At 34.6% G+C, this 26841-nt stretch overlaps 1 protein-coding gene and 1 non-coding gene across 7 annotated transcripts in view; one reads left to right on the top strand and one right to left on the bottom strand.

Moving 5' to 3' along the window:
* Window positions 1-15763, top strand: part of METTL15 (methyltransferase 15, mitochondrial 12S rRNA N4-cytidine) — a 173096-nt gene extending 157333 nt beyond the window's left edge. For 4 of the 6 annotated variants that reach the window (XM_072725357.1, XM_072725360.1, XM_026018605.2 and 1 more), the window contains exon 6: window positions 12443-15763. In XM_072725357.1, the coding sequence (XP_072581458.1) occupies window positions 12443-12888 (446 nt within the window). In that variant the 3' untranslated portion in view covers window positions 12889-15763. Of the gene's footprint in view, window positions 1-976; window positions 4754-12442 lie in introns of those variants that run through there. The other 2 variants (XM_072725358.1, XM_072725356.1) reach the window with 1 other exon arrangement.
* A 5259-nt stretch (window positions 15764-21022) lies between these two features.
* Window positions 21023-21128, bottom strand: LOC112935054 (U6 spliceosomal RNA). Its single transcript, XR_003238102.1, has one exon. It is a non-coding gene; the product is annotated as a U6 spliceosomal RNA (small nuclear RNA).
* Between the last annotated feature and the right edge of the window lie 5713 nt (window positions 21129-26841).

The following is a 26841-nucleotide window of genomic DNA, read 5'->3' as shown; positions in this document are numbered from 1 at the left end:
CACAAGACAAAAAAACTAATACTAATTTGGCCCTCCCAGAGTGTGTTTCTCAGATGAACTAGCCAGAAATGTTAAGCCTCTCCTCTCCTCTGGAGGAATTAGATTCATTCTGTATCATAAAAAGAATTGTTGTAGGAGTGGGCTTCATGTTAAGAAGACCGATTTTTCCATTTGAGCCCTGTGAACTTGGGAAGAGACCTTTAACCCCCAGTTTTTCATGTTTAAATGAAAAAAAAATCTACTTCTTGCCTCAGAATTATTATAGGGATTTAATTACATAATTAAGATATGTGAGGGGTGATTAACACCAAACAGACTAAGTATTTTCTTACCAGAAAACAAATCCTACGGAACAGATAGTTGTTATTAAAAATTAAAGTTTTTATTTCAGAAAGTTTGGTAATGCTAGGGAAACAAAGTGAAACAATGATATTCAGAGCTTTACCATGCCGACGGACCTTGTGGATCTCCAGAAGAGTGTAGCAGGCTGCATTTCTCAGACTTTACTCGCCAACAGCCATATTGGTATTTGGTTGGGGAGTGAAGGTGCTGTGTAGTTAGCAAGGTCTCTGACCCCCAGAACTCTAGATTGGAAAATGCTATCTGTATAAGGGTCATGGTTCCTTCCCTTAATAGGGTGTATAATCCTTGTTTATAGTCCCTCCTCACAGTGTTTGCATATTCTCCTTATTGGGTTTGAATTTCTTGAGGGCAGGGACTACAGTGTCTTCATAAACATTTTAATCCTCAGCGTTTAGTACAATGTGCACAATAAATACTGTCTGAATGAATGAATGAATGATATTCAGGATGCAGTTTCTGAATTTCACCAAATATTGCTGGTGACAATTTTAATTGAAACCATTTCTTTTAGCTAGAGATTCCACACAACTAATAAACGGACTAAATAAATTGGGGTTTTGGATCTTTGAAAAAAGAAAGGGCATTGTTTAAAATTATTCACATTATATTTCAGTATTTCATCCTTGTGGAAGTATGCTTAAGAAAAAAGATGCCCTGTGCAGAGAGGTACTCCATGAAAACTAAAGCAAAGGGAGAAGGAATGAATGGAGACCAAAAACTACTGTGTGCTCAAGATGCCAGAAGACAAGCTGTATACTTGGATGGCAAGAGAAATCTAAAAGTTAATTATGGGCAATAACTCGGCCAGGTGAATGCAATGCAACCTAGAAGGTTTAGGTTAGTTAAATTAGAGCTCTTAGATGTTTTTAGCATCAGTTATTAAATAGTCAAGGTCAAACTAAAAAGTGATTTTTAAGTGGTTTCTCACTTCAGTGCCATACTGTCTTCATCGTCTTAAGGCCTACATGCCACTTTGTAAGCTTAAAAGTGCACCATTTGTACAAAAGGAAGATTTTATACTTCATTTTGGATTCTGAGTCTTTTAATCTTTTTTTTTTTTTTTGAGTCTTTTAATCTGATGCTTAAATCCATTGAGTATTACTCAGATGCTTCAGGTGTTTTCAACAACCCTCTATCCCACCTACTCTCCTATTAGTCCAGGATGAAAGTAGAATTAGTTTGGTAGGATTTTCAAATTAACATCTCAAATCCCCTCCCCACCTACTCCATTTTACAACAGAGAATAGTAAATAAATAAATGGATGAATGGCATTCATAAAGTGACTGTGCAGTCTGAACATTTATACGGAGTATGTGCTCGGTGCTTCTGAACATTTTCTTTATTTGATCTTCGCAATAATCCTGTGAGAAGTGTTATCATCTCGTGTTCTAGTGGCAAAACAAACTCAGAAGTGTCATTGCCCCGTATCAAACAGCTATTGAAAAGTAAAAGATCTGATCATTGAACCTAGTTTCTCCTTCCTTTTGCCCAGCGCCATTTCTATTACACCGTGTCGTCTTAGTCATTGTCACTTCTTAGGCTTTTCCATATGGATGTTTAAAGTGCCTATGTGTAAACATCATACACAAACAGCCTGATCATAACTTAGGTGAAGACAACTATTAAACTTTAACAAAGGACATGTAAAATACTAATAGAAATACTATGTTTCCTAGATAGATTGTTTGATTTTATGATAATGTAAATTTTATCCATATCAGTTTAGAAATTCAGCGCAATTTTAATCAAAATGTTTTTATATACTTTATTGATTATTTCTAAATTTAATTTGGAATAATAACTGCATGAGAATACCCAAGTAAGGAAAGATAATGGTTGAGGGTAGGGGAGTTTGTCCCACTTGATAGCAAAACATACTGGGAAAGAAAACGACAATAGTAATTTGGAATTCGGCAGAAAAAATAGAGAAATACATCAATGGGACACAATTGAGAATCCAGAAGATCTATTTGTATATAAAAATGTAGTATATGATTAAAGTGGTACTTCAAATAAGTAAGGAAATACTGTACAACTTAAAGGACAATTGGCTATGTAATTTTCAAAAAATGAAGTTAGATCCCTGCCTCATAACATACTAAAAATAAATTTTCTGAACTAGAAATATGCCAGAAAATGTAGAGTTGATTATAACTACAGAATGTTGGAGTGAGGAGAGCTTTCCTAAACTTGATAAAATCCATAAGATATGGGAAAAAAATCTATATACTCTTTTAATTTCTGTATGGCAGAAAAACTCCACAAAGTAAAAAGACAGTCACAATCCCCGAAAAATATCTGCAGCTGTATATGAGAGAAAATGGTTAATATCTTTATTTTATAAATAGCTCTTAAATCAATAAAGAAAAACATCAGATAAGAACATGGACAAAGCGTTTGCTCAGTCAATTCATAGCTGTAATCAAATGGCCATTAGATTTGAAAGGATGCCCCATTCTACTAGTTGCCAAAGAAATGCAAATAAATAACTGAAAAACTATATCAGGCTCACTATATTATAGGCTAGTTAAGGTTAAAAAAAAAAAAGAACTAGTTTTAGTACCAGTGTAGATGTAAGGAGATGGGCTTTCTCATGTACTATTGATGGAAATAAATTGGTACAACCTATTGAGAGTAAACTTAGAAATATCGATCCAAATTTAAATGGACGCAAAAAGTCTTTGACCTAAAAACTCTAATCGTATAGATTTCATAGGCTCGAATAGCTACAAATTCTTTTCCCACAGTGTGGCCCTCCTTTTATTCTGTAGAGCTTTTCTACCATGCAGAAATTTAAAATGTGTAATTCACATGTTTATTGCAGCATTTTTGTGTTAGCAAAAATAGAGAACATCCTAAATGCTACTGCTGTGATGGCAACATGAGCTCCAGCAGAATAGAGACTGTCTCTATCTTAATAACTGCATTTCACACCACAAACATCTGTTAATGAACAAACAAAATGAATTATAATGCATCCATACAACTGAAATTTTTAAGTAAATAAAGCAAGTTTCAAGTTATTGTGCAGATCATTCCCTCCTAACAAATAAATGCACAGGTACATTGTATACAAAATATCATGTATGTTTATCAAGAAGAAAGTTATAAAGTCTACCTTTTGGTTACTCTTGAGGTGAGATTTAAGGAGTCATGACATTAATGTTTTACTACATATGTAACTGATGATATTTCCTTTTGCTTTTTTTTTAAACAATGACTAGATTTATTTGTACTGTTAAGTACATTCTTTAAATCCACCAACTCGTTGTGGTGCAAAAGACTTATGGCAGTGAGCAAACAGTTCTCTGTTTTCACTGAATTCATCATGTTACGGTAGAAGACGACAGGGGGTAAACAAGTAAATATTTGTCCCTGATAAAGTATCATGAAAAAAATTAAACAGTGTAAGGAGAATTTAGGGACAGGATGCTGCTCTTCATACCTGTAGTCAAGGGCAACCTTTCTGATTCTGTGATGTTTAAGAAGATACCTGAGTAAAGTAGGGTATAAGCCATCCAGGTCTAAGAAGGCAGATTTTCTAGATACAGGCCAAGGGACCTAGGCGGGACCATGCCATGGTTCAGGTAAGAGTACAGAGCTCAGGGTCAGGAAGGTGAGGTCAGAGCATTAGGAGCGGTAGGAAGCGATGATTGCATATGATACAGAGACTTTTGGCCAAGGTGCGAACTTCAGTTTCTATTACATATGACAGGAAGACACTGGAGGTGCTAAACTGTGTAATCACAGGATCTAATTTTTATATGAAAAGGATTGGTCTGGTGGTTGTGTGGAAAGATGATGATGGCTTGAATTAGGTGATAGCAGTGGAATTGGTGAGAAATGATGGGGTTCTGGATATGGAGCCATCCAAAAATTGCTGATAAGAAGAGTAGGAATATGGGACTGTCAGGAACTTTAAAAATCCTGCAACGACAAACCTAATTCGGAATGTGAGAATGCAGTGCCTCTAATGAGGCAGGACCATAAACAGTTTTCTTGAACAGCTAGGGTCAATCTCTGTGTTGGGAATTTTCCCAACATTATTGTGAGATATAACCAAATAATGTAAAATTGAATTGAAATTACAACTTGTTACCCCATGGTGGATTTAAAGAACATTTACTTTTAACTATACTTTTTAAAAAATGTACTTAACTTGAAAACATCTTGCTATTAAATGTATGTTAGCCTTTAATTCTTTTTTGGAGTCAGTTTTACTGACATAATTTTGCTATTATAAAGTATTAAGGCTAAAAAAAATCCCTCAAAACAGGGAGAAAAGAGTATTAGGAGGACAACAGTTCTGCTGTTTTGAAGAGTTGAGAAAACTCGTGGTTTAGGGTTTCATAGGTGTTAACTGAAATAAAAGCTTACAGTAAATCTCAACAATATTGTGCACTAATCTGTGGGAAAAAAAGTGAGCTGAAGCCACGGAAGGTCTTGATGACCATCACATTCTCATGTCTCACTTTATTCTGTAAAAGAAATATGCAAAAAAAGTTCACCTTGCACATTGGCTCATTTCAGTTAATAAAAGCTTGCAAGTTTGCATTTCCTGAAGTTAAAATTATTTGCAGGTGCTCTGTTGCATGTGCAAATAATTGATTCATTAAGGACATTCCCAGCCAGGATCAAATATCATTAAATACATGGAAATAGTTATATTGAGATAATGAAATTGCTAGCAAATTTGAGAGTTCATATGCCCCATTAAAATCATAATTTGGTACCCACATTCACATTTGGCCAAAAAGTAGGTCATTTCATGACATTAATTGAAAATTCAGTTCATGATGTTTTCTGTGAATAAATACATGCTGATCATTTAGCCATTCATTGGTGCGACTGAATCTTACACTCTTTACATATCCATCTAATGATGTGACTGAAACTGTTTGTAATAATGATCCTGGATTTTCATTCACTTATCCATTTATTTTTGTCCATTCATTATCTATTTGTTATCTTTTCAACAAACATTTACAGAATGTTTACTATCGTAGTTCTTAATCTGAGCTGCAATCAAAATCCTCTGTGAAGCTTTTTAGGAGTAGTGATTACTGTGTAATAAACCCCTGAAACTGATTCCATAGGTCTGGACTGGGGCCAGGCATCTTTATTTTTTTCAAAGCCTCCACAGGTGACTGATACACAGTCAAGGTAGAGAGCCACAAGCTTCTCTGAAGAGTGAACGTGAACTAGCGCCTACTCCCAAGTCAAGGTACTGAGACAGAGAAGTAAACAGAGAAGTAAAATTCTAGTAGAGTGCGACAGGCGCACACCTCTTCCCACTTAGGACTCGTAGACACTGGCTGAGTGTTAACTAAGTCCATTGATAGAAAATACAAAGAGGAGATTTACTCTAAGCACCAAATCAGGTGAGTCCATATTTTGGGATGCCTTAATCAGGTGAATTAGCCGCACAACTTCTGTGACTAACGTCAGGAAATGGAAGAGTAGAGAGGATCGGTTTCTCTCTCTGATAACAGGTTATGAGATATGAGAAGGGGTGAAGGAAGGAAGAAGGATTGCACAACAGTGAGCTCCTCAAGGTCAAGGACCAGTTCTCATTAATATTTTTCTTCCTTTGGCCTAATTTCAGGTCCCGTAGTTGTTCTCACATAGTCCCTGCTTACCTACGAGAACTCTGCCTCTTGCTCTCTGACCAGTGACTTACACAAACAAACCCATTTTTGCTACCTGATAGGCACAGGACATTTATGGATTGTCTTAAAACTTTCTAATTCAGACAAAAATACCTTGCTTAATCCTTGACAGTAGGATTGTCTTTTCTTGTCTTGTCTCTCTGTACCATGTTTTGTTTCTACTATTTTAATTTCCATTCCCATATGCTCTTTAAATTATTTTGTTTTTTTTTCTTCTTCATTTTATAAGATCTGCATTGTCAGGATCCCTGGGTGGCGCAGCGGTTTAGTGCCTGCCTTTGGCCCAGGGCGCGATCCTGGAGACCCGGGATCGAATCCCACGTCGGGCTCCTGGTGCATGGAGCCTGCTTCTCCCTCTGCCTGTGTCTCTGCCTCTCTCTCTCTTCTCTCTGTGTGACTATCATAAATAAATTTAAAAAAATAAAAAATAAAAAAATAAAAAAAGATCTGCATTGTCAACCTTTCTTCCTATAAATTACAGAAACAAAAATGCCAGTTTTTGTTGGAAGGGTATCCCTGGCAATTGAACTAATCTAGACTAAATAAGGCAGGGTGTGTACTCTTGATCCCCAGAGCAGCACCAGAAAGCTCCAGAGAACACATTGCCCATCACAGTCCTTTATCATCTTCTGGCCCATCAAGACGGGACTTGAGAGGAGCTGGCAGGACCACACCTGGAGATCCTGTCTGGGAAACCCATTGCACATAGTTCAGATTGGGATTCCCTAGGCAAAAATTAAAAACAAAAAACAAAAAAACAGAAGAAAAACTTTTCATGGTTTAGAGCTATCCTATTACCTTTAAGACCATTCCTAAATAAAATGGAAGCTCTTATTTTCTTTTTCCATTATATGACACTGGCAAGGCCTACGTAGACCTTATAAAGAAAAAATTGTCAAAAATTGATCGCAGTGGTATTAATTTTTCAGCTTCATATTCATATGCAGTGTGGATATAAAGTGAATATTAATTATATAAACATGAAGTTGCATAATATAAAGTATGAATAAATTCTCGCTTTCTGTGAAATACTTTGAAATAAAAACAGATCCTTTCAGTTAAAGGAGCTAGTCAGGAATCTCATAGTTTTCACAGCGAGCTGGGTGAATGAATTATAAACTATAATTCTACTGCAGGGAGGTGTATGTTAGCTGGTGAAGGGAAATGCCTACCAAGTTTTGTGATGTCAAATGAACCAAAGCTGTTGTTTATGTTAGAATTTACATGGTGATCTCAGATATTATTTTGTTATCTTAACATTTTCTATTTTGATTACTTTTTGAAAATATGTTCATTGACAATATCAAGCAAATATGATTAAGCTCTCTGCCTTTCTGTTATTTTATCAAATTAGTTAATATACAGTCAGGTATGGCCAATTCAGTGCTGTTAATAACCACATCCTCAAATGTGTATCTTGGAAATGTGATAAGATGCCAAGAAAGCTAAGCAATTACCATGTTGAGCCATCCATTTAATCTCTACAAAATATTAGAGACAATGGTATCAAACAAAGTTTTAAAGCATTAAAGCAAAAACCTGCTACATTATTTGTTGCTTCACGTGCTCCATAGATGTTTACATTCTATTTTACATCAAAATACATGTAAATTAAAATGTATTTTATAATTCATTTTTTTTCTTTGAGAAAATTAGTGTTGAATTATGCAAGGTTTGAAACATGCAAGTCTTTAGGAATATACTCTTCCTGAAGCAGCCTCTAAATCCAAGCTCTAAAATATGAAGCATTGATATTTTTCAGATTTTAAAATGTTTTAAAACACATTTCCCAGTGACCAGAACTCCTTCTGTGGGAAATGGGGAGATTGAATAAAAAATAAAAAAGGTTGACCTCCCTCTTTAGCTTTGGCTTTGATGTTTTGTTTCTGCTTGTTGGAAGATAAATTCCCTAACGTCTAACATCTTCTAGCCTTTCAGCCAATCAGCTTTTGTGGATGAAAGAGTGAACCCATACCATGGATTTGGTTAACTTTAGACAGCCAGGTTCTCAGCTCCCTTGTACAAACAAGATACTGTTTCCTTCATTCTCTGACCCAGTTTCCAAGAAGATGAATCAAGTGTATCTCAACGTACTACTGGACCTACAGGTTACTAAAATGTGAAGTAAGGTAGCAGCTATGTATATAATACACTTTTCTGTAAGAAGCATGCCAGAGACTCAAGTGCCAGGATTAGAGCCTACTTTCCAGATCTTCATCCAGATAGAATTTGGACCACAAGGATTACATCTCTGTGGGATGATATTCTCTAGGAACAAAAATTTTAAGACACGATTAATCAAATTTTAAAAATTAAATAGAAAATTCCTGTATACATTCATTGAACATTATACTTTAATGTCATATTTATATGCCAATGGAGTAAGTCTAAGGAAAATGATATTTATTGATTTATTTAAAAATCAACATTTTTGTATCCTTATTCTTGAAAACTAGATAGAGCTTGTCTGTTTTGATGTACATACTTTAAAATGTAGATAGTATCATACATGCATCATTTTATAATTTTCTTCTTATTTATGTATTCTAGATATATTAATCTCTTAACAGATACATGATTTGCAATTTTTTCTCCATTTTTTCAGTTGTCTTTTCACTTTCTTGATGATGTCCTTTGAAGAACAAAATTAATTTTGATAAAGTACCATTTTCTTTTGTTGTGATTTGGGTGTCATATCTAAGAATTTTTTTGCCAAATTCAAAGTCATTAATATTTATCCCTGTGTTTTCTTCCAAGAATTTTACAGCTTTTGCTCTTACATTTATGTCTTTGATCCATTTTGAGTTAATTTTTCTATATGCTTTAAGGATCCAACTCTATTTTTTAGTATATGACTGTGTAGTTGTCCTAACACTATTTATTCAATTGACCATTCTTTCCCTATTGAATAGCTTTACATTCTTGTCAAAATCAGTTGCTCAAAGATAATGTGGGTTTATTTCTGGAATTTCAATTATATTCCATTGATCTCTATGTCCATTGTTGTTACCAGCACCACACTGTCTCAATTACCATTGCTTTTTAGAAAATTTTGAAATCCCTAGTATTGTAGGGATTCTAGGTGAATCTAAGGAATTCCCCATTTTTAAAATTTTGTGGTTTTTTTTAAATATTAACATGATCTCTCTTTTTTATGCTCGAGTCCTCTTTTTTCATTCTCTTCTCCCAACCCCAAGCCCAGGATCATTATGGCTGTTCTGGGTCTCTTACGATTCTATGTGAATTTTAGAATTAGCTTTTCAATTTGTATAAAAAAGTCAGCTGGGATCTGATAGAGATTGCATTGAATCTTAAACCAATTTTGAGGAGTATTACTATCTTAAACAATTTTTAAAAAATTTGTAGCTTCCCTAGAGTAAATTTTACATTTCTTTTTTTAACTTTGCTGTTATGTATTTGATTCTTTTTGATGCCATTGCAAATGGAATTTTTTAAATTACATTTTTAGATTGTTCATTATTAAGTATAGAAACACGACTTTTGCATGTTAATTTTATATACTGCTGCTTTGCTGAATCCATTTGTTAGCTTTCATAAGGTTTGTGTGTGTGTTTGTATATGTGTAATCTTTAGTGTTTTCTACATATAAGATCCTGTCCTCTGTAAAAAGAGATAATTTTACTATTTCTTTCCCAGTTTGGATGCCTTTTATTTCTTTTTCTTGTCTGATTGCTCTGATTAGAACTTTCAGGACTGTGTTGAGTAGAAATGGTGAAAATGGGTATTCTTGTCTTGTTCATGATCTTTGAGGGAAAACTTTCAGTCTGTCATCAAGTATAATGTTAGCTTTGGGTTCTCATATATGGGCTTCATTATGTTGAGGTACTTTCCCTCTATTCCTAGTTCTTGAGTGTTTTTATCATAAAAGGGTGTTGAGTTTTTTCAAATGCTTTTTCTGCATCAATTGAAATAATCATGTGTGGTTTTTTTCTTCATTTTGTCGATATGATGTATGACATTGGTCAATTTTCATTTGTTGAACCATCCTTGGTCATGACCATCCTCTTGGTCATATGTATAACACTTTTGATATGCTGCTTAATTGAGTTTGCTAGTATTTTATTGAGGATTTAAAAGAGAGATACTGATCTGTAATTTTTTGTGGTGCCTTTGGTTTTAGTTTCATAGTAATACTTGCCTCATAAAGTAATTTGAGAAGTATTCTGTTTCCTTTAACTTTTTTGGAAGCATTTGTGAAGGAATGTTTTTCATTATTTGAATATTTGTCAGAATTCAGCAGTGAGGCCATCCTGGCCTGTACTTTTCTTTGTGTGTTGCTTTTGATTACTGATTTAATCCTTTCACTTGTAATAATTCTGTTCAGATTATCTGTTTCTTCTTGGGTCAGTCTTGCAGTTCTAATGAATGTATAGTGGTATTTCACTGTGGTTTTAGTTTGCATTTTTTAAAATTTCATTTATTTATTCATAAGAGACACAGAGAGAGAGAGAGAGAGGTAGAGACACAGGCAGAGGGAGAAGCAGGCTCCATTCAGGGAGCCTGACGTGGGACTTGGATCCCGGGACTCCAGGAACACGACCCGGGCTGAAGGTGGTGCTAAACTACTGAGCCACCCGGGCTGCCCTTTAGTTTGCATTTTTATGCCTAATAATGTTGAATGTCTTTACCTGTGTTTATTGACTATATATCTTTTGTGAAATGTTTGTTCAAATTTTTGAACATAGTTGGTTTGGCTTATTATTGTTAAGTTGTGAGATATAACTTACATGTTCTGGATTAGAGTTTTGTCAGATATGTATTTTATCTTTAGTGTTTACTCTTAGGTCTGTGTTCCATATTTGTATTGATTTTTGTGTATAGTGTGCAGTAAGAGTTGAAGCTCATCTTTAATTATAATCACTTTCATTAAAAATCTGTTCTTTCTCCATTGAACTAACTTGACAACTTGGTGAAAAACCAATTGTTTTATAAATGTCTTTCATGGAGATATCTAAGTTTTGAGAACTATGTTACTTGGTGCATATGCATTTATAGTTGTATCTTCCTGCAATATCGACCTTTTTTTCAATAAGAAATGTTCCTCTTTGGGTCTAAGAATTCTCCTTTTTTTAAAAAGTTTTTCTAATATTAATATGATCTCTCATTTTTATGTTTCTGTCTTTATGGCCTATCTTTTCACAGCCTTTTGCTTACTCTCTTTTATTTGTATTTTTATATTGAACATACATTTCTGTAGACAATGTATACTGATGCTTATTTTTCAGTCAGATAACCTCTGCATTTATATTGGAGTATTTAGTACATTTATACTTAATGTAATTATCAATATATTTGGTTTTATTGTCTGCTATTTTACTATTCCTCTTCTGTTTGTCTCATTTTTAGAGACCTCTTCTACCTTTTATGCTATGCAATGATTTTTTGTATACTGTTTTTATGCTCTATTATCTTATTAGCTTTATTTCTTTGCATTATTTTTATTGGTTGCTTTAGGGATCACAATATGCAACTTTAACTACCAGTAAATCAAATGAACCTTGCCAAAGTATCCATTTATCCATTCTAATTCTTTGTACATATCTATACCTATATTATGTATATAAATGTAAAAAAAAAAATTCACTTGAAGAATCCTGTCTTTTAAAGAAATTTAGAGAAGAACTCATATATATATATATATATAGACATATAGGTATCTATATAGATATATCTATAATTTATTTTTTTCTGTATATGCAGTTTATCATCTGGTATCATTTTATTTCATCATGATTTTCTCTTAGCACTTCTTGAATGCAGACATATTAGCAATGAATTCTCTAATATTTTTATTTATTTGAAAATGTTGTTGAACCTTTAATTCTGAAAAATAGTTTTAGATAGCCTTTTGGAAGACAAATTTTTTTCCTCAACAATTTGAATGTTATTCTAGTATCTTATAGCTTCCATTGTCCTAATGAGAAAATAACTATTAATCATATTTTTGTTCTCTTCTATGTAATATATTTCTTTATTGTATTTAAGATTTCTCTGATTAGCTTGTAGTAGTTTATGATGTACCTACATGTAGTTTTCTTCTGTTTATTCTATTTGTGGTTCACTGAACTTCTTGTATCAGTGAGTTAGTATTTTTCACCTAAGCTGGGAAGTTTTTTTAAGTCACTATTTCTCCAAATATTTGTCTGCCTTTTTCTCTACTCCTTGTTTGACTCTGGTTACTCTTATGAGTCATAAAAGCTGTTTCTGACACAATAGTTTAAATCTTGATAGAATGCTTGGAAATAAAACAGAAGTATAGATGAAATGCCACAATTTTATAATGAAACCTTGTTCCTTAAATATTTGCACACACAACCCAGTAGATCTACAATGGAAAATACTAATATTTCCTGTCCTCTTTTCCTGTTTTTACAAAACTTACTCATAGGTGCATTTCCTCCCTCTGCTGTTTTTGCACGGAAAGACTTGCTACAACGATCTACCCATATTGCTACCAAGACTTTCCAAGCTGTTCGAATATTTGTGAACAATGAGCTCAATGAACTTTACACAGGATTGAAGACAGCTCAAAAGTTCCTGAGACCTGGTGGCCGTCTTGTTGCACTCTCCTTCCATTCATTAGAGGATCGCATTGTCAAACGATTCTTGCTTGGGATAAGCATGACAGAAAGGTTTAATCTTAGTGCTAGACAGAAGGTGATACAAGCATTACAGTTGGGTTCAGGTCGCGAAAACATGGAAGGAGCCTCTATAAGCAAGGCCCCTTTAATGTGGGAATTAATACACAAGAAAGTACTTACTCCAGACGATCAGGAGGTACAAGAAAACCCCAGAGCTCGTTCAGCCAAGCTCAGAGCAGCCATCAAATTATGAGAAAGTTTTCATCATTTGATCATTTAAGTCCCCCCCCCCAGTTTCTCTTCCTTTGTTGTGATATTACTGAACAACTTAATATAAGAAAGTATGAGAATTTATATCTATATAAAGAGATATACTGTATATGTGTGGAAATTAAGGATATTTACCATTTTTTTCCTTAGAAAGAAAATGTCAGAAATATTAGCATGACACAGAAAGTTCAACTCAAGGAGCAGCAGCATCTCAAAACTGGAAAAATGTGTTTATCTGAGCATTATATTTAATTATGAAATACAGTCCTTTCTCTAAACTCAGGAAATTTTTTAAAATGAAGAATACTGTGAATATCTAAATATGTAAATTCAAGCTGTCAAAAGAGAGAAGTTATAATTGTATCTGCATGCTCTAGATTCTGAATTTAGATATTCACATTTGCAACAGACTTTCTGTGGGTCAAATAATTAGTAATGATCATGGAAGAAATTTTAATTTTTATTTAGAAATAAGTAGTGTTATAGTCCTCTCAAATATAGGTATTATGCAAATTTTAAATTTTAAAGTATTTTTAAAATGCATCATGTTGTCATTTTTGAAATTATAGTGTTCATTGTTTTAAAGGTATTTTATAGTATGAAATATACCATTTTTTTCATATATTACAAAGTAAAAATGCAGAATTACTCTAATAGTCCTCATAGAGAATATTACATGAAACTTATATGTGAAGTTAATTATGTTTTTTCCCAGAATGCCTTTGACACATAATAAAATATGTCATTATTTGATTCCTGCATTTTTATTTTTTTAAGACTTTATTTTTTCATGAGAGACACAGAGAGAGAGGCAGAGACACAGGCAGAGGGAGAAGCAGGCTCCCTGCAGGAAGCCTGATGCAGGACTGGATCCCAGGACCCCGGGATCATGCCCTGAGCCAAAGGTAGACGCTCAACCCTTGGGCCGCCCAGGGATCCCTGAAACCTGCAGGATTTTAAATTGAGCTATTCGAAATAATTCAACGAAGTCTATTTGAAATAGAAATGTATATGATATATTAAGAAATATATCCCTAATGTTTTTATTACCCAATAGTAACTCTATTAGTAAAATGCTTATTTAGGAGACATTCACTTGGTAAAGGATTCCTTAACACATTAATGAGATTGGTTCATGATTCACATATCAACTTTTTATATGTAAATATGCATTTCTAATTTTTTCAGTTATTCAGCAAGTACTGAAATAGGCAGAGAAACAAAGGTAAATAAAATACACATACCTCACAGTACTTGTTCTATGGAGTCTATAGTCTAGTGGAGAAGAGTGATGGTAGTTAAATAATCACAAAAATCAATACAAAATTAACAGTGGTAAAAGCTACAAATAAGCTGTACAGGGCACTGCAAGAGCATCTAATAGGGGTTTCAGTTACTGAAGGAAACCGGGTCTGACATTATAATGCTGAATTATGACTTGAAGGTTGAATAAGAGATATAATTAGTCAAAGGGTATGTTGGCATGTTGATTAAAGGTATTTATAAATGACTGCTTTCTTAAGTAGCTATCCCTATAATCATATTTATACTATTAATATGTTTAGTAAACTATTCAAATATAGGAAAAATTTATCTTCTCAATTGTGGTGACAGATTCTGAATTGGTGAGTACAAGTGAATAAAATATCAACATAAGTATGGGCAAAGGATAGGAATTAAGTAGTTGAATTCACCTTTGATTTACTTTACCTCTGTAATGCTTGACTTTAATTCTCAAGCTTATTTGACACTTTGTAGGCTTTATTCAAATCAGAGCAATTCTGCAGTGAAATTAATTTCTAATTGTGGAGAATTAGAAAATATTCTAGGGAGCAGTGTCCTCCAATTAGAGAAAAATGACTGTACATAGGCTACTCCATTGAATCTTTCCTGAAAAGAGGTTTCAGTTTTTCTTGCATATAAGTCATATTTGTGAATGAGAAGGTTCCCAAAGATACATTCCCATCCAAGTACCTGGTTAGAAAATAAGAGATCACACTCTTTTGTACAATGACCTATTTCATCTGTCATTTTTGGATCCTGTAGAGTATGGGGATTTCTTGAATGTTCTTGAATGTTAGATGGAAAGTGACTGCATTGGGTTGAATAGTGTTTTCCCCTCAAAAATTCATGTCCTTCTCAGAATGTCAGAATATGTCCTTATTTGGTGATACGGTCACTGCAGATGTAAGTAGTTCAGCTGAAGTCATGCCGGAGCCGAGCAGGCCCTTAATCCAGTATGTGTGTTGTCTTATAAGAAGAGAAGATGGAGATGCAGGGCAGAATGGCACATGGAGGTAAAAGCAGAGGTTAGAACGATTCATCCACAAGCCAGGGCACACCAGGGATTGCTGGCCCCCATTAGAAGCCAAGAGAGAAGCATGGAACAGATGCTCCCTCGCCGTACCCTCAGGCGTACGGGCGAGCCACCCACTTTGCTGACGCCTTGACTTCCGACCTCCAGACTGCAGAACCATGACACGATACACTCCCGTTGTTGGAAGGCACCCAGCGTGGGGTAATTTGTTACAGCAGCTCCGGGACACGGATACCATAATAGAAGAAAATCTGCACTATGCATGAAAAACATCCCTTCTTCAACAAACACAAAATTGGTTTAAAATGTGGTAGTGTGAAAATACAGGAGCTATTTTCTGTGTTAGGCTGTTAAACAATCATTCTTGCCTGCTTCTTAGTCTTTGCTGTGGGATACGTAATAAAATATATGAATGAGTTTTAAATGGTTAATGCTGGAAAATGCTTTTGTGAAATCCAAATAATACATACAGAAAATAAACACTGATTGTTAAAAGAAATGCGCATTTCTTTTCTAATAAAATATAATGAATACAAAGCAAGCAATCGTTTTGCATCTCTTATCTGCGGCTTTTTACCAATCACTTTAATAGAGCATCAGTACCATTGTGTAAGTTCTTAAGAAGTTTGAGTTCATTGCTTATTAAGAAATTAAATAATAACTGCACGCAATTTTTAGTTGATATCTCTATTTGGCGTATTCATTTTGTTTTAAATATTGTATATTAGTTACTATAGAATCTTTGGAGCTTCTAGGGTCTTTTGGAAGACATGAATTGTATCTATATATCTTTTATATTTCATGTAATATATAAAATTATAATTTATGCTCCAAGTCATTTATATTGAATTATTTATTATGTTACAACCAACAGTCTATAAGAGAATACAATATGCCTAAGTAGGTTTTTTTATATCTCTTATAATTTCCTTGCAAGCATTTGAAAATCATAATTTTTTTACTTTTTACAATTTTTTAAAAATTGTATTTAAATTAAATTTGCTAGCATATAGTATAACGCCCAGTGCTCATTCTGTGAAGTGCCCCCCTCAGTGCCCGTCACCACGTCACCTTATCCCCCCACCCACCTGTCTCCCTTTCCACTACCCTGTGTTCCCAGAGTCAGGAGTCTCTCATGGTTTGTCTTCCTCTCTAATTTTTCCCACTCAGTTTTCCCCCTTCCTTTATGGTCCCTTTCACTATTATATTCCATGTATGAGTGAAACCATATAATTGTCTTTCTCCGGTTGACTTACTTCACTCAGCATGATACCCTCAGTTACAAAAGACTCCGCCCCAAGATTGCTAGAACTCATACAGCAATTCGGCAGTGAGGCAGGATACAAAATAGGCTGGCTCAGTGGGAAGGGCATGCAGCTTGGGGTCATGAGTTTGAGTCCCTTGCTGGGTGTAGAGATTACTTATATAAATAAGCTTTTTAAAAAAATAACTATTGGGGCACCTGGGTGGCTCAGTAAGGTGGCACCTGAAGGCACCTGCCTTCAGCCCAGGGCGTGACTCCAGAGTCCCGGGATCGAGTCCCACATTGGGCTCCCTGCGTGGAACCTGCTTCTCCCCCTGCCTGTGTCTCTGCCTCTCTCTCTCTGTGTCTCTCATGAATAAATCAATAAAATCTTTAAAAATAATAAAAATAAAAAGCTGACTATTAAGAATTCTAAATCAATTCTCACTTCTCTCCTTTTTTATAGTTTTATACTATATTATCCATTAATAAATTTAATAAATTGAAGGTGACTGACATTTTTTAACTTTTTCAATTTAAATATAGTTAACATACAATGTTATATTAGTTTCATATTTGCAACGTAGTGATTCCACAATCCTACACATTACACTATGCTCCCCATAGTAAGTGTAGTTAGTATCTGGCACCTTACAAAACTATTACAATATTATGCACTATATTCCCTACATTGTACTTTCCATTCCTGTGACTTATTTTATAACTAGTCTGTACCTTTTAATCCCCATTACCTATCTCACCCACCCTGTTAATCCTCTGCCTTCCGGAAGTTACTCAGCTTGTTCTCTGTATTTATGATTCTGTTTCTGGGTTCGTTGGTTTGCTTTGTTTCATTTTTGGTTGTTTGGGTTTTTGATTTTTAGATCCCACATCAAAGTGAAATGCTATGTTATTTGTCTTTGTCTGACTTATTTCACTTAGCATAATACCCCCTAGCTCCAGTCAAATTGTCACAAATGACAAGATTTCATTCTTTTTTTTTTTATTTAATTCTTTATATGGCTGAGTGATAGTCCATTTTATGCTTATACCACATCTTTATCCATCATCTATTGGTGGACACTTGGGTTGCTTCCATAACTTGGCTGTTGTAAATAATGGAGTAAGCATAGAGGACACATGTCTTTTTCAGTTAGTGTTTTCATTTTGGGGGGATAAATATGCAGTGGTGGAATTACTGGGTTATGTGGCATTTCTATTTTAATTTTTGAGGAACCTCCAGACTGTTTTTACACCAACCAACAGTGCCTGTGGGGTTCCTTTTCTCTGCATCCTCACCAACACTTGTTATTTCTGATCTTTTTGTTTTGTTTTGTTTTAAATTTATTTATTCATGAGAGGCACAGGGAGAGGCAGAGACGCAGGCAGAGGGAGAAGCAGGCTCCATGCGGGGAGCCTGACATGGGTCTCCGGGGTCACGCCCTGGGCTGAAGGCAGACGCTCAACCGCTGAGCCACCCAGGTGGCCCCGCACCTTTTTTTTTTTTTTACTTTCTTTCTTTTCCTTCCTTCCTTCCTTCCTTCCTTCCTTCCTTCCTTCCTTCCTTCCTTCCTTTCTTTCTTTCTTTCTTTCTTCTTTCTTTCTTTCTTTTCTTTCTTCTTTCTTTCTTTCTTTTTTCTTTTTCTTTCTTTCTTTCTTTCTCTTTCTTTTTTTTTCTGGTCTTTTTGATACTAGACATTCTGACAGGTGTAAGGTAGTATCTCACTGTGATTTTGATTTCCATGTCCCTAAGCCTTAGTGATGCTGAGCATTTTTTCTTGTATATCTTCTTTGGAAAAAGGTATATTCAGGTCCTGTACCCATTTCTTAATTGAATTATTTGTTTTGGTGCTGAATTGTATAAGTTCTTTATATATTTAGGGCATTAATCCTTTATTGGTTATTCTTTTTTATTTTATTTTAAGTTCTTTATATATTTAGGGCATTAATCCTTTATTGGTTATTCTTTTTTATTTTATTTTAACTTTATAGTTTAGACTTAGGGCCATTTGCACATGTTTATAGAATATTTGGTTTAACAGATGACAAGACGGCTCCTCCTCAGTGGGACCCTGGCCTAAACATACTTGCTTTACTCATAGCAAAAGGATGAAATTAAAAATAGAAGCTTTTGATTTGTTCTTGCTTTTAAACTCCCTTTCACTTTCTCTGTTCACATTGATATATGAATTTCTTATGCCAACTGAGGTGGCATTATGCTTCAAATCTACAGTAGACAAAGGAGTATGAGGCAATATTAACATGTCCTCTCATGAACTAAGCCCTACCTGTTAGATTCTTTGTAATGGATAAGAATTAACAAATTGCTTATGGTCAAAATTGTGTAATTATTTTAATTGAGCTACTTTTCTATTGAGTTCCTGTGATTGCTGTATTACTCTAATAGATTTGTGTGTGTAAGCAACATTCTATAATAGAAAGGAGTAAGCATTAAAGAATAAAAGGGAATTTTGTGAAGTGCCTCAAAAATATAAATTTAGTGATAGAAATCTTGATCAGAGATATATTTTTTCTCAGAACCACAATGCCATATGTTCGATGTTGAATGAAGCATGGTTTGTAAAAATCAGCATCATATTCTAAAGAGGCTGGATTGTATAACAAGCATAACTATTTTTATATTATTTCCTCCAATTTCATCTGTTTAGAGCTACTATTTCCAACTAATGTTTGGTAACACACAGCATGATCTGCAGGAATACTAAGAGAAAGTTTAAATATAAATTATTTTTATAAGTCTGGTTACAGCATAAATTTCCCAAAACATTAAAAAGTTCGATAGAATTAATTACTTAAGATGCAATGGTGATAGTTCATAATGCCTGTTACTTAGATGGACCTTAAAATTCTTCACAGATCTTTTTGGCCTCTTACTGTTTTCTTATAGTCTACCAAAATTGTTGGACAATAAAGTAAATAAATATAATGCTCTGATAAGCAAAGCAGAAGGTTGTCTTTTTGGTAATGTCACATTTCCTTAAGCAATTGTTTACCTTAAATACTGAACAAGTTTTCTAACCATTAGCTCATGCCTTATTAAATATATCATTGCCCAGGCACTAAAATACGAAGGTGAAATCAAATGATAGAACATGCTCCATTTCTCATTCTTCGATAATTGCTTCTGTCTGTTAAACTCCATCTTTATGCTTTGGCCAATATACTTGTCTGCCCTGCACAGAGTGGAATTTGCATTGTTAAACAATCAAATAGTAAAATTCCTTATTCCTTCACAAGGAAAAATATTATCATCCAACTCTTACAGGTGCTAACTTGAGGAGGAGCCTGTATAGAATTGTAAATTACACTTATTGGCTTTGGACTCAGAAAAACAAGTTTGAATTCCAGGTCTGCATATATTAGCTGAATACATGAACTTGGGCATACTCTTTAAATCTCTTGAGTCCTCATTTATTTCACTTTCAGATGAGAATAGTATTGGTACTTTCTCATCAGGTTGCTATGAATCAAATAGAAAATACTCAATAAATATTTATGAGTTAACTGAAAGTTATAATTACCAAAATGTAACTCACATTTCTGGACATCATGATTAAAGATATGCATGCTTTACTCTTGGTAATTTTAAATTCAGCCTCTACTGCTAGCAGTTGTGAGTTGGGTTATAGTCAGCTTTGTTATTTGGAAACGTTATCCCCATTTATTATTTATTTAATACCCCCAGTGTTTGCAATATATTGACAGAGCATATAAAACACAGTCATTGCTCTTATGGAATTTCCATTTATAAGAAAATGCAATGGGAAAGAAAAAAAAAGTTGTTATTTTGCCTTCATTTAGGTTGGATAAAGTATCCTCCTACACTTCCATGTCAATAAGTAGCCAACCTACGTGGTCCTTATATTAAGATTCTTCAAAATACATTTGGGGATGGGGCAAGGGGAAATGAGTACTTCATGAACTAAGAGATAGAAGATTGCTATAGGAGTATACAAAAGTTTCTTCTGCACTTTAAAGCCAAGGAGAAGAACTAAAAGTGTGTGTTGCAGATGTTAAAGGGGAAATAACTAATGAAAGGTAAGGGGACTGTTTACACTTAGAATGAGTCGATGACCTTTTTTATAGCACCATAGAAACAGATACTACAAAACTGAACCCATGTAGTTCCCACCTCCTTATCTTTATTTCAGCATCTATAAATCTTGTCCTTTATCTCTCTTTTGTACTCCTATATCTCAGTGGAGAGATTAACTTTGCTCCTTTTCTGTTTTATCTGGGACTTAGTTCAATTAATTTTGTTTGCCCCTCCAGTCTTTAATCTGTTCTCCGCTGGTATCTTTCCTATAGTCTACAAACATACTCAAAATTGCCCTACGCTAAAAGCAAACAAGGAACAAAATCTCTCCTTGACTCTGTTTTCCTTACCAAAATACCACACACATCATTTTGTTTTCTGTCATAACTTGCCTTCTTAAAGTCTACACTACCTCCAACTCCTCACCTATCTTTCAATTATCTAATGCAGCATATTGTCTATAGAAACTGTTCACTTAAGGATTACTGTTGGTATCAATTTTTTTAATGTAACATTTCACAAATTTGCATGTTATCCTTAGCCCAGGAGCCATGCTAATCTCATCTATCATTTGAATTTCAGTGTATGTGCTGCTGAACTAAGCACAATGGTGACCTCTTAATTACCAGACCCAATATTTTTCCCTCTTGACTTACTTTGTCTCTACAGTGTTTGATAATATTGATCTATCCTTCCATAAAAACCTGTTCTCTATTGCAGTCTCTAAAACCATTCCTTCTATAGCTTTATTTCTCTCACACTCTGATTTCATCACTAGATTATCTTCCTCTGTCCCATTAAGCCAGACCATATCTCATGTGATTTGTTCTCATGGTATAGGTAGTCTGAATGAAGGACTACATTTAGCAAAGGCAGTACTATGAAATCACTCTGTGATCATTTCTGGAGCATTTCTGAGGGATGAGTGTCTTGCCAATATAACAACAATATATAACAGTGGAAGGAATAGAGATTGGAGTCTTTCTGGATGTTAAAATTGACATCAAATTAAAGTATATAGTAAGCAGGACTTCAGCTTTGGTAATGTCAGACAATAACTTGAACCAACTATCCTACTAAGAACCATTAGACAATTTATAAAAAAAAAGCTTTGTTTCTGTATTAAATTAGATGCCTATTTGAAAACATTAGGAAGCTAGGTAGTAAAAAGTATTTGGGAGAAGAACCCAAAGAACTAGCATTTGTGATTGCCAGTTGCCAATTCCAGAAGAGGCAGCCAAAAAAGAGAACAGAACTTTTGACAATCTTACTGCAGAGTACAGGTGAACTCAAAGCCAACTGGATCTTGAAAGAACTGAAATTCAGTTTCAAATCATCTTAGTCCTTGAAACTGGATTAAATAGATTCTAGAGTCCCTAAGCTTGACCAAAGTAATTTTAAATACTCTCTTGGGGAAAAAAAAAAATCTTGCACACAAATAATTTCTATATTTTTTCATGTTTAGTATCAATTCCTGAACCAGAAAATAACCAGTCATGAAAAGACAGGCATGGTTTTTAAGAGGGATAAAAATGCAGATAATTTAAAAATATTCATGGTGTATGCAGACAAATGCTATAAATATGTTCAAGGAAATAAAAAAATAACTGAAAGACGTAGTTCTCAAACTTAAGAATTCAGTGGATTAATTAAAGAGCAAATTATGCCCAACTAAAGATAAATCATGAACTGGAAGATAGTTTAGAAGGAAATATCCAGAATAATGCATGGGGAGACAAAAGACAGAAAACATAAAAACTATAAGTGGCATAGGAGTTATAATAAAGGTCTAGTTCATGTATAATTGGAACCCCAAAAGGAGAAAAGAAGACAAAAAAAGGAGCAGAAGTCATTTGAAGAGAGAATGGCTGAGAATTTTTTCCAAAACTGATGAAAGACATTAAGCTACAGATTCAATAGGCCTCAAAACTTCCTAGAAACAGCATTTTAAAACCTGTTGGGAACCGGGATCAAAGGCAGCAGGCTTTCTCTAGGAATATGGTTCACGTGAGCTATTCTTGGAGAACTATTTGATGATGAAATAAAGCAAACTAAGATATGAAAAACAAAAACAAAAAGTCAATAAGGGAGAAGTTTGGTGAAGGATACTGTGCTAAGGTTGGCTAAGCTTCCTTGTATCCATGTCAATACAGATCTAAGAGTAAACAACCAGGGAATATGGCTACAGAACAGAATACAAGCTTAAGTCTTGAAAATATAAAATTAACAGAACTTAACCAAAATTATGAGGTTAAGAGGTCAAGATATAGGGAAGTATAAGTGTACCAATTTCTTTATTTTTAGAGCAAGGAGTCAATACTGTTCAAAATTTGAAACATAGTTTCTTTTAAAAACATTCCATCCTCAAAGGGCATCTGGGTGGCTCAGTCAGTTAAGCCTCTGATTTGGCTCCAATCATGATCTCAAGGTCCTGGGGTCAGGCTCCCTCTCCCTCTGCCCATCCCCCTGCTTGTGCCTGTGCTCGCTCTCTCTCTCCCAAATAAAATCTTAAAAAAAAAAATTCCAATCTTTTTGTACATTTCATAATTGTAATTAAGGGCATCCTTAATTAGAGGAATTTCACGCTAATGAATGATGTTAGCAGCTGACCCCCGGTAGGGAAACACAGCTGTGAAAGCTTTGGATTGAGATGAGCAGATTCTGAGGCTAGGCCTGCTGCAACCACGGTGCTGCTAGAAGGAGCTTACCAGCATGGCTGTGAGGGAGAAGCCAGTGTCTCTGAGACCGTGACACCATAGAGCCCTTCGCTAGGCAGCCACCTCCACCAGCTAGAGCGGGGCCAGTAGTGCTGCAGATAGGAATGACTGAACTACATACATACCAGTGACTTGTGAAGTCTTTCCACCGTGAGCAGTTTTTTTTGGAACTGTGCTAATAAGTAAGCCACAGGGACTGCTAGTAGGTACAGAATGGTCAGAGACCAGATAAACAATACTAGTGTCTGTACAAATCTCTACCTTTTCTCCACACAAATTTGCTTGTTAGAGCTTCTGTAAAAATAAACCTGAATTCCTTTAAAAAAGGGGGGTGGGGGGTTCTTTTGTAGTAAAAAAAAAAATCTAGATTCAGCAATTCTTCATTCTAATCTCTTTTCAGTTAAATTCAAGTAAAATTAAATGTCTATTTTTATTTAAAAATAAGAGTGCCTGGGTGGGGGGTCAGTCTTTTGGGGAGCTGACTCTTGGTTTTGGCTCAGGTCATGATCTCAGGGTCCTGATGAGATCAGCCCCATGTTGGGTTCTGTGTTCTGCACAGAGTCTGCTTGGGATTCTCTTTCTCCCACTGCCCTTCCCCTTGTTCATGCTCTCTCTCTCCCTAAAATAAAGAAATCTTAAAAAAAAACAAAAACAAAAAAGAATATACATCTTCTGATGTGTTCTTTTTGTAAAAAAAAAACTTTGCTGATCTTAGTGATATATGAAAGATATTCTTTGTTAATCATGTTAAATTCTAGGTGGAGGAATTTGGGTATTTATTCATTCTGTCTTAACAGCACAATGTGACTATAATAAGCACATATCTGCTTATAAAAACAATGTAGTTGTTATTATTTTTAAAGAGCAGAGGTTTTGGAATCTGACAGACCTGTGTATAAATCCTGGCACTGATGTTAAGTAGCAGTGTAGCCTTAGAAATTTTATGTCATCTCTGAAATTCAGTTCTCTCATCTGAATACCTATTATACCTTAATACTTTAATACCTATTTTATAAGGTGATTGTATTAAACCTAAATAAGTATATATAGCACGTAATCCATTTATGGCCAAAGCAGTCAATATTTACCTTTTTATGTTCATTTGCTGAGTCCTGGCTGTTTTGCTAGTTTGTCATATAAGCTAACGCAAACCAGTTCATCTCTTTGCTTACTTACTTGCAAAATGATGGAATTTCTATGAGACATTCCAGCATACCCTCCATCTCTTCTAGAGCTGACTCTCCTTTACATGGCTACTTTGCAAGCTGTCATGTTATTCCATGACCACCTCCCCTTCCCAAACCTCTTGCTCTGTTCTTGTCACAATTTAATTGGTCCAGAGGAGGACTCTGATGCAAACTAGATTAATCCTGGCTACAAGGGACTGATCTAATCTAGAGAAATAATGCATTCTTTTCTTAAAATTATTTGATTTAATGTGAAAAACAAATCTCTTGGTTTCTCTTCAATATCTGAAAGATGTAAAACTGAAGAACTCTTAGGAGTACACGTTCCCATCATGTAAAAGAAGAGTTACTAAATTGCAGACAGATAATAAAAAGATAGGAACTGGAGCGCTACCTCTGGGAACATTCCCATGCCAGATCTCAGTTGTTCTGGAAGCCCACCTTCATCCATGCCCTTTCCAAGATTTGGTTGTATCATGGAAATGATACTTTTCCACTGCTTTTTTTTTTTCATGTTTTAGTTTAAAATAATCTGTACACCTATCGTGGGGCTTGAACCCACAACCCTAGGATCAAGAGTCAGATGCTCCAATGTGTGACCCATTCTTGGATTCTATAAGCTGTTATATTCCTTCCCTTCTCTTCCCTATCACTTTTTTTAAAAAATGAAATCAATTTAGGTCGAATTTTTGTTATTTACCATTAAACCAATACAAATTTAGAATAAATTACTTTTAAGTATCATTTCACCTAAATGTTTAATAATTCCTTAAAATATGTTCTTTAATTTTCCTTGTTTACTGATTCACCTAAATGTGTTCCTTATGATCTTAATAAACATTTATGAATTATTTTACATGCACTATAATGCCATACATATCTAGTTTCTAAGTAATAAAATAAGCTCCTCAAACTTATCAAAGTAGAGATCACATGTCTTTGTCATTAGTCTTTCTAACTAGATTTGAATATATCCATCTAAGAGGGACTATCCAACCCACGGAACTTTCATTTCCTGCACAGTGCTGATATGGTAAGGGAAAAAAAAGTCCTTTTTCTGGATTTACACATATTCTTTATGATTCTTCTTTTCTCTTTTTAATGGTACCATGTCTACATCTGTATCTATAAAATTATTTTCACACAAAAACCCCTTTGGTTATGAAGAAAACCATGTTTTTAGAGCCAGCCAGATGGTTTTCCCATTTCCTGTTATGTATACATATATATTTTTCATGGTGTGGAAGGGTCACGGAGAAGAAAAAAAAAACCTATAATGAACGTTGAACCTATCTAGTTATTCTAGAATCTATCATTGTTCCTTTGAAGAAATTCAACATTTGCCTTACAACCAGAGAATAAACATCAGCTGCTAGAGAAAGCTATTGAATTTCAAAATCCCTTTGAAATGTCACATTAACCTGTTTAACTTTCAGTCAGTTCTTTAAAATATCAAACATTTCCTGATGACTCCCAGATCTAAGACTGCTTATATTTCTCTAACTTAAAAGTTTGTTTCCTTCACTTGCAAACCAACTGTGGTGAATGAATCAGCACTGTTTAGGCCTGGAAAAGTGGATCACAGCTATAATCTGTGTGAGTCCTACAGGTTAGTTCAATTTGTGAATGTTGAACAAGGTCAAATCCTGAATCTGGTTGATTTGGCTAAAACTACATAATTCTAGCCTTCTATTAAATTTTAATCTTTAAAGCTGTATTTGTTTCATAGATCACCTTTTATTCTGAGATGTGTAGAAGTCAGGCAACAACCTTTAATTGATCATTTTACTTGACATCTATTGAGCATCCACTTGTTAGGTGCTGAGGATAAAAGATTTTAAAAAAAAGTTGTGCCCCTTGTTCTTTAAGAGCCACATTGTAAACTGAGACACAGACATGTAAATTCTGAGGGGTTAGAATATAATGGGGTTAAATTCTGTAATTGAGATTAAAATATTGAGAACACAAAAGAATGAATAAGTAAATGAAATTTTCTTCTTTCAAGCAGAATTGGATTTATAACGAAGATTTAGTGTGAACACTACAGGAATTTTGTGCTGAATCATCAATAGCTTAGTGTCCTGGGACATATCAACACTAGGAGCCTTTCCTTTTAATGCCATTGATAGTCTTGATGTCTTCGCCTTATTGTTGCTTATTCTTGTTCACTGAGCCCCATGAACTTTCATTTTCATGATGCGTGTATATAGGTGTCCGCAATGTTAAGAAGGCTCATAGTCATAGACATGGATGACTACCTGACAAGAATGATAAGATACCCCTTCTGAATGAGCCATTTCATCCTAAAATTTAGATTCTTGTTGTTGTTGTTGTTGTTGTTAAGTGAAGTGCAGTTGACACACATTACAGTAGTTTCAGGTGTACATCATAGTGGATGACTCAACAGCTCTCTAC

Source organism: Vulpes vulpes, chromosome 11 (assembly GCF_048418805.1).
Source record: "Vulpes vulpes isolate BD-2025 chromosome 11, VulVul3, whole genome shotgun sequence".
Classification (NCBI taxonomy): domain Eukaryota; kingdom Metazoa; phylum Chordata; class Mammalia; order Carnivora; family Canidae; genus Vulpes; species Vulpes vulpes.
This window is presented reverse-complemented; position numbering and strand designations above follow the sequence as displayed.